A 15560-nucleotide genomic window follows, 5' to 3' on the forward strand; every position below is an offset into this window, starting at 1 on the left:
CGTTTTCCAAAGGTCCCACTCCCTATGTCCATTGACTCTACTACTCCCTCCAAGCCTGCGAGGTATATAACAGTTATAAAATGATAAAATACTCAAGATACCTTATGCCTTTTTGCCTACGCGTAGCGCTTACTCGACAAATATCGATAAACACTGCTTGTAATGCCTTCAAACGCTAGACTAGAAAGCTCTTCTTTGATGCTCAGCAACGTCTTGGGATAGCGCCGATGCTATGAACTCCTTTATAGAGGCGCTCAACTGCATGTACGTCCTCTGCGACCGGCAACTATCCAAATTAGAACACCAACTATGCTGGACACTATTGGCGCTTGCCCAAGACGGATGGCCAAAATTCGAAACTTTGAAAACGGTTTCATTACTATGACCTAGGCAGGCCAAAAATCTTATTGCGGACCAGGTTAATCGAAGGTCAACGACCAAGGTTGACCGAGACATACACAGTCTGAGGCAATCCTTGGCTTTGTCACTCTCACCAGCGCGCGTTTCTAGCAGGAGAATTAGGGTGGTGCACCATGCCTAGGTGAGCACAGCCTCCTGCTTTCATTAGATTTTACAGATCTTTTCAGTACGTTTCTTTAATCTTATAGAAATGTGGTGTTGTTTTGCGATCGCATACTTTTACTATAAGCAAAGAATCCTGTCTGTAGTTATTGGATAGCAGGAAATGCTTTCTTTATACGAGAGAGAGAGAGAGAGAGAGAGAGAGAGAGAGAGAGAGTGGCAAGTAAATTGCACTGTCCTTGTATATCAAGATGATTCCTTCGTGTGGTTCGTGTCTTTATCTGAGATCAAGTTAGAATACTGGCTCAAGCTTTTCTTGTGTTTTTCCATTTTAGTTTTCCCCTCAGATTTGGTCATTTGTCTTTCCACAACAGGTATTACTGCGACTACTGCGATACCTACCTCACTCACGATTCCGTAAGTGGACTCGTATTTTATTGAGGTGGATTTTGATCGCTGAAAGCATGTGAATATTCACATTACGCTGCTTGAGACCGTGCCTGTCATCATCTAACAAAACACTCGTTGGAACGGAGCCGAGTAACCTACAATACAGCTGAATGCCTTTTTGAATCGTGTGTATATGAAGTTTCTCACGACCTTCTTTTGCCTTGTCCAACGTTCTTGCAGCCATCTGTGAGGAAACAGCACAACCAGGGATATAAGCACAAGGTGTGTTGGAATACATGTGCTCCCTCTCAGATTTTCTTGTTTCTATGAATCTCTTGCTAAAGATTGCGTGTACAATCAGGCCAATGTCCGCAGCTACTATCAACAATTCGAAGAGCAGCAGACACAGAGTCTTATAGATCAGAAAGTCAAGGAGCACCTTGGACAAACAGCAGCCTTTCAACAGCAACTCGGTGCAGCATATGCATTGCAATCGGGCCCATACAGGCCTCCTCTTGCAGCGCCTGTCCTACCTCCTCCCTCACTGCCTGTACCAGGGTCTAGTCCAGCGGCAAGTGGTCCACTCTTACGTCCCCCTGTTTTACCTCGTCCAACAGGTACAAGTTCAGGTATGGTGATTAGAAGCCACTGCAGGTATGCTCAACAGAAGCTACACCTGATAGCCAGATTCAAACATCAATGAGGTGTCGGTATACAAGACGTAAATCTTCATGTTCAACTTAATTCTAGGTTCGTTGTTGGTGAAATACTTGGGCGTTATAACTGGAATCATCAGTGGCTTTATGATATTAAAAGTTCAATTTGCAAGACATGCTGATGTGCTGTCCTCATTATGCTGAAACGGTAAATTTTTGAGGGCAAGTTTTCAATACTCACCAATGGTGGTCAATTCATTTGATTGGCATGCTGATCTAATGTGCTGGAGTGGAAATCAAAGGAATTCCAAGTTGTGTCTGAGGGTTATGAAGTGATTGGATGGTTTGAATACCTTTCCATGAGCACACCTTGAGTTGTTTTTTGCTTCTCTCATATTGAAAATGGTTACACCGTTTTGCCCTACAGGGCAATTGTAGATTGGCAGGAACAAGTGCTTTAGTACATGTAACATGCACTTTCCTGGGGAGAACATATGCTTGCGTTAATTCAATACTCAATATGAATATCATTATCAATTGACCCTGGTGGTCCATGCGTTCAATGGGTTGGTGGAGTTGGACTCAAGGGTACTTCCAAGTGTAGGTATGTGTGTTTGATTGGAGAGAGAGAGAGAGAGACTCCTCTAGAGGCTGTTTGTGGCCTGTGGGACTACAGAACTTAACAAAGATAGCAGTGGCTAGCAGTGTGTGTTAAGGGATGGTTGATAACTGTTTACAAGCATTCATGGTTTGGATGTTTTATGTGCCCAACGTATTCATGCAACCCTGATGTGAGAGGAAGTGGACAAATCTGTCATGTCCATTGGGTCATGATGTAGGTTGAAAACCATAAACTCCATCACGCATAGGAGGGAGGATCCATTCGAATGATTCTACCCTACATAGAGACTAGAGCAGAAGGGATATTCTTTTTGCGTTAATGCATTTACCATATTGCAGAAGGCATATTTGCTTTAAAACATTCCTTTTACAAAACTTGACATGCATAGGATTGCGGAGCTGCATTTTATCTTACACCCTCAAGTGAAGGGCTGAGATTAAGCTTAAGCACATGATGGAGGGTGGAGATCAAGGCGCCTAATGGAGAGCTGAGAGCTTTGCACATAATGGGAATCTTGGCGCCTAGTGAAGTGCTGAGATCTTGGCACATAATCGATGGCTGAGATTGAAGTGCCTTCTCTGTTGATATCCTTTCTTAGATTCTCTTGCAAATCCATGGACAAGATTAAAGCGGTTCCTCCTTTGATCTCCTCCCTTGGATCTATTAATGCAAAGATCAAAAGATGAGATCAAAAGATCTTTGCATTGATCAAGGGTCTATCATTGATCCCTCATATCACTATTATTTCTCCAGAGCCAAAGGACAGATTCTCACTAATAAAACACAGATGCATTACTTGGACCGCAGACCAGTTTTTCACTAATATTACCATGACATTCAGGAAGCTTAGCCTTTAGGTAAATTTCAGTGCACCTTATGGAGCCTCTGGCGCTCCCCTCTGAAACCTCAAGTTGGGTCAGCTCTGCACTCATGACCAAGAGGAACCTGAGATTTCATCTTCAAGAGGTTATAATACTTAGTTTCAAGCTCACAGTGAATAACAATTGAAAACCTAAAATCTGGATTCAGATCATGCTCTAGCCTCTTAATTAAATTGATTCCAAATATTCACAATTCCAATACTCTAATTTGAGACTTCAGTTTACCTGATTGTGAAAATAGCTAAAAACAACATTTTTGAAATTTAATACCACAAGTACACCCGCCAATTTTATTTATTGTAAACTCTCTGCTACAGCCGAGCCCCACTTTTCACAATCACTGGACACTAAGAGTGCTACATACAAAAGATAATGGGTCGTCTGATCTCAGTCGTGCAATGCAACAATAAATGAAATATGAAATAACCATAAAGTGGTAAGAGCATGAGCAGCAAGGTCTTGGATGTCAATGGCAGTAGTAGTAGGAGGTTTGAAAATTCTTACAGGGTGGAAAAATGGCATGAGCAATTAGGGCAAGTAAAAGACAGCAAAGCTCAAGAGCTTTGAGGTAGGAGACCTGGGGCTAATGAGATGGTGAGGTAAAAAAAGGACAGAACCAATCAAAACCATTCAGCAAGATTGCCTGAAAACCCTCTTGGATTTTGTTCTTATCTTCAACTGCTAGAACTTACACACATCTTAACAGGAATTCTTAAGGAAATCTTCATGGATACTCTGACATGGTAGATTGTGAATAGTCGCAAAGTAGAATTTGATTGAGCCTATGTTAGCCTATGGAAAACAAAATCATCATGTTAGCATTAGATGAAAAAAAGCTTACAAACTCAACTCTCGGATCAGTGTAGAAACATTCGTTGGCAACCATTCTTTGTAAAGGATTTAATGAGAATAGGCTTAAAAAATTAGGAGTCATGAAGTCTAATTAACTGCTCATGACCATGGATCATGCAAAACATGGTCTCTTCTACAGGCAATTCAATATGCTGAGGAAACTTTTACATCCTGGGCATGACCTACAGATTGAATGGGTGGAGAGGTTTACAAATCAAATGGATGAAGTGGCCAAATGAAATGGGTGAAGAGGAAGCGACAAAGGACAGGGATTTACACGAGGAAGCCTTAGATATACACCTTGAGATTCTTACATTGAGATCAAGACGGGGGTACATTGGGCCACTGCTCAATCTTCACACCTTCCCCTCAATGAGGTGATCCACACGCTGCTTCATCGCCATTCTGTGTAGGCATCTTATGGATGGGGAGCCGGGTGGGCATCTCATGAATGAGAAGGTGTGAAGATTCACAGATTGGCCTAATGCATAGTAGTCCAATGTACCCTAATCTTGATCCCGCTATATCTGTCGTATGGTCTAAATGTAAGACTTCCTCTTATACATCTTATGGGTAGGCATCGTATGGATGAGATGGGTAGGCATCTTATGGATGGGGAGCCGTTTGGGCATCTCATGGATGAGAAGGTGTGAATATTCACTGATTGGCCTAATGCATAGTAGTCCAATGTACCCTAATCTTGATCCTGCTATATCTATTGTATGGTCTAAATGTAAGACTTCCTCTTATACAGCGGCCAGCCCCTTTGTCTTTCAACAGCCCCTTCTGGTAAATTTCTAGATCTCCTCTGAGTTGGTGACAGTGGCTTCTATGTTTACACAGAAAATTATGGAAACTTTTATTTGAATGTCAGCATCAGGTGCATAAAGCATATGATTTCTGCCATTTCAACTGCTTTTTATGAGTTTGTGATTCGGGGATAGCCGGACATGTTTTGTGAAGGGCATTGGTAGCATTCCTTTCATTACGACCGCGGGAGAGGAGAAGGATATCTCTGGAGTACTTTATGTACCCAACCTTTGCAAGAACTTACTGTCTGTAAGTCAGATGGACAAGAACAACATGTCAGTTCTCTTTGAGGACAGCAAGGTCACCGTGACATCCAAAGCAAATGGACAGATGGTGGCCCAAGGAATCGAAGAAAACGGACTGTACCGCCTCAGTGCAATGTTGGTTCATGGAGACAACGTAAAGTTCAAACTTTGGCATGAGCACTTCGGTCACGTCAATGATGGAACCTTGGCTGAAATGTCAAAGTCGAAGATGGTGGATGGACTTCCACCCATTACAGGCAATGATGGTGTCTAGAAGGCAAGCAGCACAGGGACAAGTTCCCACAAGAGACCTCGTTTCGGGCCAGCAAACCACTTGAGTTGGTTCATGCTGACATTTGTGGCCCAATGTCCACAGCATCGTGGGCAAGATCTAGGTACTCACTTCTCTTTGTGGATGATTTCAGTAGAATGACCTGGGTGTATTGCTTGGCTAAAAAGTCACAGGCTTTCAAGAAATTCAAGGACTGGAAGGCCAGAGTTGAAAATGAGACAAGGGAGAATGTCAAGATGTTCCGTACAGACAGGGGGGGAGAATTTACCTCCAATGAGTTCAACACATTTTGTCGCAAGCATGGGATTAAGCGACAACTCACCACAGCACGTACATCTCAGCAGAACGGGGTAGTCGAGAGGAAGCACAGAACCACCACGGAGACGGGGCTTGCTATGATACGAGAAAGGAACCTTTCTAAAGCCTATTGGAGTGAAGCTGTCAATATAGCAGCACACATCCTCAACAGGACCAAGACAAAGGCCGTCAAGGACGAGACTCCATATGAGGCATTTTATGAGAGGACCAAGCTTGATTCTCGGAGTAGAAAATGTATCTTTGTTGGGTATAGCGAAGAATCCAAGGCCTATCGACTCTTCGACCCAGTAAAGAAGCAGATCCTTATCAGTTGGGATGTCATCTTTGAGGAAAAGGAATCTGAACCCCAGGAGGAGCCTCAGGTTGAGGAGGAGGAGATTGTTCAATCCCCGAACCCACCCCGCCTCAGGTTGACCATCCAAGAGGTGGCGAAATCGGAAGTTGATGTTCCACAAGGTACTGAGGAAGAGCAGGATGTTCTAGAAGCAGTTCCAGTTCCTCCTCCCGCTGTGCCGCAATGGTACCTAAGAACATTGGAAGACTCTCGGGTCACCGATATACCCGAGAGTAGCAGTTTCGGATTACGTCGGTCCCAACGTCTTAAGAAGACCCCATCCATGAACTTTGCGTTGGTGGCTCAGCTTGAAGAGCCAAGGTCCTTCGAGGAGGCAAAGGACAATCCAGAATGGCAGGTTGCCATGCAGGCAGAGATGGATGCTATCCTGAAGAACAATATTTGGGACTTAGTGACCAGGCCTCCGCGATGGAATTTGGAAAGTCATCGGCACTAAGTGGGTATACAAACCTAAATTCAAATCAGACGGCAGCCTGGATAAGTACAAAGCAAGATTAGTGGTCAAAGGTTTTGCTTAGACTGAAGGCATGGATTTTGATGAAACTTTTACTCCCACAGCTCACATGGTTACTATCCGGACAGTGATTGCCCTTGCTGCCCAATTCCATTGGCCTTTTTTTTCAAATGGACGTGAAGTCCGCATTCCTTAATGGAACCCTGGAGGAGGAGGTGTACGTAGAGCAGCCACAGGGCTTTCAAGATCCAGGGCCCCCATTAAAGGTTTGCAGGTTGAAGAAGGCGTTATACGGGCTGAAACAGGCCCCCAGAGCTTGGTACCAAAGGATAGATGTATTCTTTCAGAAGATAGGGCTAAGTCGGAGCCCTTCTGAGGCAAACCTCTACTTGTTCATTGAGAAGGGGTTGCGATTGGTATTCATCCTCTATGTTGATGATCTTATCTTGACAGGTGACTAGGTCAAGAAGATTTCCCAGGTCAAGGAGCTACTCATGACTGAGTTTGAGATGACTGACCTTGGGTTATTACACTACTTCCTTGGGATAGAAGTGAAGCAGGCCAAAGATAGGATCTTCATTTCATAGGAGAAATATTGCAGAGAACTTCTGAAGAGATTCCAGATGGAGGATTTTAGGACAGCAGTAACTCCCATGGAGGACGGACTCAAGCTAAGTGTTCACGACACATCTCAGCCGGTCGATACTCCTTTGTACCGACGATTGGTAGGAAGCTTGCTTTACCTTACCAATACTCGAGCTGATATTTGTTATGCAGTTGGGCTATTATGCCAGTTCTCTGCTTCTCCCAGGAAGAGTCATTGGGATGCAGGTTTACGGGTGTTGAGGTATCTAAAGGGTACTTGCACCTACGGGATCACCTACACCAAAGGCATCGAACTAGGCGGGTTTTGTGATAGTGATTGGGCGGGTGATGCTGACACTAGAAGATCAACAACAGGGTATTGCTTCTTACTTGCATCTGGTGCCATCTCTTGGCTGAGCTAGAAGCAACCCACAGTGGCCCTTTCATCTACCAAGGCAGAGTACAGAGCCGCATGTACAGTAGCTTGTGAGACACTGTGGTCGAGGTGGATTTTGGAGGACATGGACGTGAGCCAGGACGACGCAATAGTACTGATGTGCGACAATCAGAGTTGCATAGCCATTGCCAAGAATCCAGTGTTCCATGCGCGGACCAAGCACATCGAAGTTCATTACCACTTTGTTCGAGAGCTCATCATCGACGACGTGATCGAGCTCATGTACTGCTCGATCGCCGACGACTTGTCCAACCTCTTCACGAAGGCACTTCTTCGAGAACAGATGGAGCACCTCATCAGACGTATGGGGATTGGCCCACAGTTGTGACATTGAGGGGGGGTGTTAGAATCTCACTGTGCCCACCTGTGAGCCCTCGATTTGAGGGGACAAGGGGCAGTGAGAGGTGGTAGGGCCGGGGAGAGACCTAGGCAGGCATCAGAGGGCTGGTCGCAGCCTGCAACAGCAGGTATGAGGGGGCTCTAGGCCTCACATGGAGGCGCCAGTAGCAGCACAGACTGGCCGTCAGGGCACCCTTATATAGGGGCATGTGGCTGGCCAAGTCGGCCCAACCAGGGCCACCGACCAGGGCCAACCTTGGTCGGTTTATAGGGCCCGTATGGTCGGCCACCAGACAAGGTAACCGACCCTGCTGGTCGGTCATTTGAAGGGGCCTAGGCAGAGCCTATAAAAGGCCCACTTTTGCATTCAGCCCAGCATCCAGTGCATTACAGAAAGCCCTTCTCCAACTCAGATCTGGGACAGTTTTGTGAGAGAGAGTTCATCAGTTTTCTCCAGCACCCTGCTGTGACTTGTATTGCTCCCTTGGAGCCATTTTCTGCCCATCATCCAGTGGATGAATATACTCTCTCTCTCTCCATCTATACTTGCTGTTATTTCTGAGTGTGTGTTTGTTGCATTTGTAGATATAACAATGAACTTATTCCTTTTCCTCCATTACCCGAAGGAGAGAGAGAGAAAGAACACCTTTACCCCCTTTTGAAGAGAATGGATTAGGTGAGAGTTACACACATCTTGAGTATGATAACCCACAAATAGATTTACAGCAGTCTCTCCTTTGAGAACCTCTTGATAAGGAGTTCTCCTTTCGGAATGAAAGAAGAAATGAGACCATCCAAGAACAAGGTGATGAGTTTACACCTTTAACTCAAAACCCAGCACACATAGATTGTGTTCCTAGGTCTATCTTATTAGCTGTTCCAAAGTCTATTGTATTAGATAGGGGCAACATGTTCAGGTTCAACTTTTGGAAGAATTTGTTTGATAATCTAGGTACAAAATTGGAGTTTCTTCATTCAGACAGGTGCAAGGCAGTAAAGAAGATGTTATGTTCGCTTCTTCAAAGTTATGTACATTGCCATTAGATGTTATGGGGAAGCATCTAACAACACTCGAGTTTACATACAATAGCACCAGGCATTCTTTGACAGGAAGAGCTTCAGTTGAGATTGTATTCAGTGAATTTATGATTTTTCATTTGGTTCGTATGAGAGATGAAAAATTTGCTGCAGATCTGTCATAGAGAATCTTGAGCTGCATATAAAAACTCGAGACAACACCAATCATAGGAATGCTAGCTATCAATCAAGTTGGCGATGGAGGTCAAGGAAGGCTGATGAATACCTCTAAAATTTGAAAACTTGTATGGGTATCTGTACTGTGTGTGTGTATGTAAAAAGGCTTCTTTATGGTATGATGGCCCTTTCCAGAATTTAGAGAAGATAAATCATGCTACTCTCGATCCAATTTAGCTATACAATGCTTTTTATGTCAGTAATTAGGGTATTATGAAGTTCTTGTGCTAGATACTCCAGTTACAGAAAAGCCACTAGAATTGCAGGATGATGTAGAAATTATTTATCCTGAACTTTGTATGGCATAAGCAGAAGTGCAATTTTTGAAAGTATCTTATTAAGTTAAAAAATTGTGCCCCTCACGGTAAGTCTATATTAATGGATTTTCACATCGTATTGCATTATATGACATAAGAATCTTCACTTTAGCATTTTGATATGCTATTTTTGTTCTTTATTTTTGTGCACTTATTTCAAATTTCATGCAGGTTTCTTGGTGTCAAGATGCTGCCTAGAGCATGGTCACAAATTTGCGAGCTCCTGGTAGTTAGTGGGAAATGAGCGCGTATAATGATGTTTGCTTTAGTAATACGAGGCTTTTATGTGAGATGGTTTTTCGAGAGCCATATAGAATCTCTTAGAGTCGTACGTAGACTCACCTTTGCCTGAGTCTGTTATATCAACATTCACGTTAGGCTGAAAGTGCCTACCCATGGGTTTTTCATGCCACCATTCTTCAATGGCTTGGGGAGCCTGGTAATGATGGCTAGAAAGTCAGGGAACACTAGGATAAGGTTGGGATTAACATGATGTTTCTAGTTTGAGATATGAGTATTAGAAGTTGTCAAAGTAGTCCTAGAATCCGTGGTGTAATTTTTATGCATGGGGAGAGGTATCATGGCGCAAAGGAAAATAATGTTGCTGTCGAATAAGAAAGGGTCCAAATCTAAGGAATCCACCATTCTATGTAATTTTATCCGTACCTTTATGAGTCACAAACTGCTTCTTTGTTTTTGCAGATCTCAAGAACAAACTAAGATCTCAAGAACAAACTACTCATTTCGTGTCCTGGACCTCTGATTTTAGAGTTATCAGCTAGATTTAGATGCTCATTTGGGAGAGACTAAAATGAAATTGTTTAGACTTCACAAGCAGTTGTAGCTTGAATGAAGAGAATTTGGACTACTTTTTGATTGGCCTTCTCCTTTAGTGCTAGCCTTCGTCATGGCTGAGTCTGCCCTTCACCTCCAAGTGCGGACAGAAACTCAGTATGAAGACTTTGTATAAATGGATGCTCAAGTATGTGTGGGTGTGTGGATTTGTATGTGTGAGAGCATATTTTTATACTATGGCCTACACCCACTGTTGGGCGCTGATGGCGTCAGTAGGGATGTCATAGTAGCTAGTCCCTGCTACATGATGGAGTTTATGGTTTTCAATCTTATGAGCGACTATCGTGAGATTGAAACTGCACTATGTTGTGTTTTTAGTAGAGGATGAGTTTGGGAATGTTCCTGGATTCATCTAGGTATATCATCTGCTCATGTCAGTCGCTTGCATCCTGTTCTATTGCTTGTTAGACAAATCGTTGCAGTTTTCGGCCCTCTTACTGAAAATCCTCAGCATGGAAGCAACATTTATCTTGTGGAAAATTGTGATTCAGTTTCAACCAACTCCTGTGTTCATCTGATCTAGCATTTGCTGTAGATGTCTTTCTATTACTTCATTCTAGCCTACAAATCCCTACACCATACATCTGATCTGATCTGATGTTTTGCTCTGGATGTCTTGCTATTGATCCTTGCGTGCAAGTCATCTGACCTCTTCTCCTTCTTTCTCGCCCTTCATATCTGAAATTGCAATTTGTTTTATTATACCCACAAACGGCTTTTTTTCATTATGAAGATATTGGAGGAGGAGGTTGGATCTGTTACGTTTTCCTGAGTTGTCATTGAGATTTTGGTTCGAGAGAAGTTTCTTGCAGAAAGTTTGTGGTTGAAGAATCTGTTGGAGAAGAGAACCTTGTTTGGAGATTCTTGGTATTTTGCTTTGTTCTCATAGTGTTCCAATGACCTGATTCATGAGATTTTTCGACTTTTTTTGTATTCCTAGCCAGAAATTCTAGGATCTATTGTATATGCCAGTTTGAATGTGCTTTGAGAGTTAAGGTCTGCAGATTGTTCTGTTCCAACGTTTGGACACCACTTTGTATCTTGTTCACGGATTAATAGAGGAAATTAATCAGGTATGCAGTCCTCGTGGGGATGTGGTCTTATTTGTGTCCCATGTGGTGTCTATAGTTCCTTTTTTAAAACCTACACCCTTTTTCTGCTATGTTACATGTGTTTTGAATGACTTTATGTGATAACTTGGGACCTAAGTTTCTTTTGCAATGCGCTGACATTGGTTGGCAACTATCTGAAGCAGATTGTTTGACTGTTAGGACAAGAGAACAAAGGAGTGTCGTATTTAGTATTTTGGACTTTGGTTTCACGACATCTTTTAATCTGTAGGGGGCTACAAAGCACATACAGATCACATCTGAGAATTTGAAATTCAGTTGTGGTGATACATGGGATTATTGTAATGAAAATCAAAGGCAATCTGTTTTTTTTTTTGGGGAAAAACCATAGGGCTTTTCAGACATTGATGCATCAGGAGGTCAGCCCTTGAAAGTTGAGAGCTTGAATGATGAGCCTTGACTCTTATCATTTCTGATCCTTGCGATCCCTGAAATTTCATGCAGTGATTGAATATTTGATTTGGCATTAACTCACATTTGTTTGTTACCTTAGATCAGGTTGATATGTGACATGCTTCTTTAATGGTTTTGTTATGTATGTCTCTAACTCAAAAATTCTTTTTCTGGATCGTACAATACTAGAATGCTTTCTTACCTGCATGATCCCTTGAAATTAATTGAAATCGCCTCATGTGATGATTGAATATCTAATTCAGCATTGAAAACCTTGTTTGCTGTGAACTGTCTTGTTTGTTAGATACACTTTTTTGGTTTGGTTTTCTTGTAGCCATCTATAATTTCTTTGGTCCTTACTCTTAAATTTATTTTACATGTTCTGAATCCTCATCTGTATGATAAGTGCAGGCTATGTTCAACCTCCAACGTTTAGACCACCTTTAGGAGCAGTACCACAAGCAAATGGTTTACCGAGACCTCTCCCTCTGACTCCTCCCGGTCCTCCAGGGGTAAGGCCGGTAACTACTCCATCCTCAACAATTGCTAATGGTTCTCTGACCAATCCACCTATGTCTGGGCCTTCTGGTTTCTACCAACAGCAATCTACAGCCCCTGGTAATTCTTTTGGAAGCTACAATTACACAGCTCCTGTAATGGGGGCTTCAGGTGGGTACTCTCAACCAATGCCTAATGTATCATCGACTGCAGCTTCAAATCCTAATTCTGTATTCAATTCACAGCAGCCTTCTAGAGCTGCACCACCTGGGACCACGGCTCAAGGTAATTTTTCCTTTGATCAAAATCTCCAAGGTCCGCCCAGGCCCAGTTTATCGACATCCAGTTCATATGGCCCCTCACCTACAGGGGCGCCTGCTGGTTACAGGAGCTGACTAAACCCCTTCTCATTTGCGATCTGATAACATCTCTAGAATCTCAGGATGTTTTGAAATTGTTTTTCACATGTATGGAGGCCACAAATCAGGTTTGGCGAAGGATTGCGTTTTTATGTATGGTAACTAGGGTTTTATTCAAGGTGGTTGTGCTAGACAGCCACTGGTAAAATGGTATCTGCATACTTGAAAGTGTTTATGGGCTTGAGCTCTTCAACTGAACAGGTTAATTTTCTCTCTTTATGGATGTTATGGTAAGCTGGAAGATGCAAGGCTTTTCATCATGTCTTTAGTTGCACTACTGGTCAGTCACTTACTTTATGGATGTGAGTAGTCGCTCTTCCTTTGACCTTTTGGAGGGAAACAAAATAAAGTGAAAGGTAGGTTTCTTCTTTTTATCCTCTCTCTCTCTCTCTCTCTCTCATGGATCCTAACAGGTCTCTTGCCGACTTCAGTACAAGTATTTCATCTCATTTCTCCCCCTCCTGTATGCATGTGTGCGCACACATGCATGCACGCAGGGAGAACAGCTTTGACAGAGACAATCATACATCCTATAATGTCTCTGCAGGTAGAAGCTAACTCAAGTGTTAACATACAATGCATGATTGTTATGTGTAATTTCACCAGTTCAAAGGGACATAAGTCATTGCATGCCAAAATTCATTCATTACAGAGTCTAGTAGCTTGTATCTCAGATCAGATCTTGGTAAAATATGCCCCAATGGTTTTCCAGGAAGAGTTGGATCAACAGTGCAGTTTATCGCAGAGTCTATTAGCCTCTACATTCCAATGTTCTAATCTATAATTGAATCTTCTATTAAGGTGAAAGCTTTCTTCTTAGCCATTGCAGTTGAGGTTTCTGTTTTAGAGAACCTGCAGGTGAAAAGGGATTGCTTCTCTTTTTTATGCTTTGGCTTTCCTGCTAGTTCCTCTTTGCATGTCATTGGATAGAAACCCCCCAAGAAGAGCTTTAGTTTCTGTGGGGACTCTTGGTGCCTTTGTGCTACGTGTTAATAAACTGTTTTCTGTACATGGGCATAGTATTACCAAGCCTTCACTACTTGTTACTAAAATGGAACTATAGAGAGGAAGTCTGTAGGACTTAAAGGAACAGAGTTTGCAGATGAATGGGATTCCAGAACCAGGTAATAGATGTTCTTGGATTTAGGCTTTACCGAGGTCCTTAGAGTTTGATGATTTTGGGGCATGCCTAAAGATGGGTTTTAAGTCGAGGTGCCTTTTTTTGCTTGCAAAGAAAGCCTTTTTGTTCTTCATCCATGGAGCAGGAGGGAGGAAGGAGATATTAGAGGCTAATATGCCAGAGTTCGAAGAAATGAATTTGCAAGGTATATATCATGTCATAGTATTTGGTGAAACTTTGGAGCCAGGTAAGGCGTCTTATGCTTCGACAAAATGTTTTTGAAGTTGAAATGATGTTGAAGCAGTTCTTTTTGATTTTGTGGGATCTGCTCATTATGAGCAGATAGTCTTCATACACGAATGTTTGAATAAGCTCCAGAATGCATTTTTGGCGACTAAAGGTAATGTATTTTGCTGGCCCATTGAGGAGAATGATGTCAGGATGGAAAAGAGTGGTAAATGTGGCTTGAACTACCACTGCAATATCTGGGTGGTATGGTTTCTTTCTTGCAGACCATGGTGTGGTTTGGGCCAATGCAATTAGTGTTTTGTGCCCATGTTTCTGGCACAAGTAGTCCGGGCTTCTGTTCAACACCTGGTATACAAGATGCATGTTCTAGTCATGCTGGAAGGAATGGCAGTGTTACCATTGATTACTGTTTGGTCTGACAAACAACGTGAAGCACTGTCATGCAATGGTTCATGGTAAGTTTCCTTACGGTGCCTCATGTTTGTAGAAGGTAATGTGATTTGTGTCTACATGAAAGGTGGTATTAAGGCGGGTTGTCAGCTGAGCTCAAGTAAAACAGCCTTTGATTTTCAGGTGTGCTAGTATCCACTTCTTGTGAGCAGATAATCTTATAGAAATCTATGTGTAAGTCCACGGAGTGCATTTTCGGGGCATTTTAGGTAGTATATTGTGCTGATGTATCAACGAGTATCACAAAAGGTGGTTAAAATGTCTTGGAAGTCTCCGTTTCTTTAATGCTGACCATGGTATGGGGTTTGGGCGAATGCAGTTAGGGGTTTTGTGCCCTTGTTTCTGGCACAAATATAGGTACCTTATCTTCTGCAATACCTGATTTACGAGATGCATATTTTGGACACAGTGCAAGTAATGGCTTGTTGCCATCCTTCACTATTTGGTCAGCCGAATAATGTGAGGCACTGAATTTTGAGATGTAGTGGTACATGGTGAAATTTCCTACCGTGCCTCCATTTGCTCAAGATGACAAGTATGGTCTCTTCATAAAAGGTGTTATAAGAGTGAGTGATCAGATGAAACTATTCTAGTTGAGTTTGTGATTTTTGGATGTAAAGCATTTTGTCTATATTTAGACAGCATTTGAAGTGTCAAGACACTTAGCTTACTATTTTACAAAGAGAGTAATCGACAAACGATCCTAGATAGTCAAACAAGATATCCTCATACTATGGGAAAAGTGTTTGGTTGGTTTATCATCAGAGAGCAGTTTTTGGCGAGCGAAGCCAGGGATGAAGAACCAGGTAATCCGCTGTTTTCTCAGGTTTCAATGATTCCAGCTTCTTTAGACTGCAGAAGTCACAGGTCAAACAATATTAAGTAACTGGGACTATTATGAATTTCTATAGCACCCACCCAAACTGCCAATCGTGCCTACATAAGAGGGTGTATAAAACAGGTCTTGTAGGTTGAGGCATGTTTAGTTTAGTCTTTCAGTTTACGTCAGAACTTTGTCCTACGTGTGAAAAGAAACATGGATTATAAGCCAGGTGCATTGTCCCTTTCCTGGAAAATGGAAGCTGTGTCTTCCACCA

At 42.6% G+C, this 15560-nt stretch overlaps 1 protein-coding gene across 1 annotated transcript; it reads left to right on the forward strand.

The window, feature by feature from the left end:
- The first annotated feature begins 380 nt into the window (after positions 1-380).
- LOC147904537 (uncharacterized) lies at positions 381-15029 on the forward strand. The gene is made up of 5 exons (XM_087387118.1): positions 381-541; positions 897-939; positions 1153-1194; positions 1274-1541; positions 12139-15029. Exons 1-5 carry the CDS (start codon positions 534-536, stop codon positions 12618-12620), a joined length of 843 nt encoding a protein of 280 aa, XP_087243244.1. The 5' UTR covers positions 381-533; the 3' UTR covers positions 12621-15029.
- The last annotated feature ends 531 nt before the right edge of the window (positions 15030-15560 follow it).

This window comes from Dipteris shenzhenensis, chromosome 2 (genome assembly GCF_047967505.1).
Source record: "Dipteris shenzhenensis isolate YYH24624 ecotype China chromosome 2, Dip_SZ_1.0, whole genome shotgun sequence".
In the NCBI taxonomy this organism is placed as follows: domain Eukaryota; kingdom Viridiplantae; phylum Streptophyta; class Polypodiopsida; order Gleicheniales; family Dipteridaceae; genus Dipteris; species Dipteris shenzhenensis.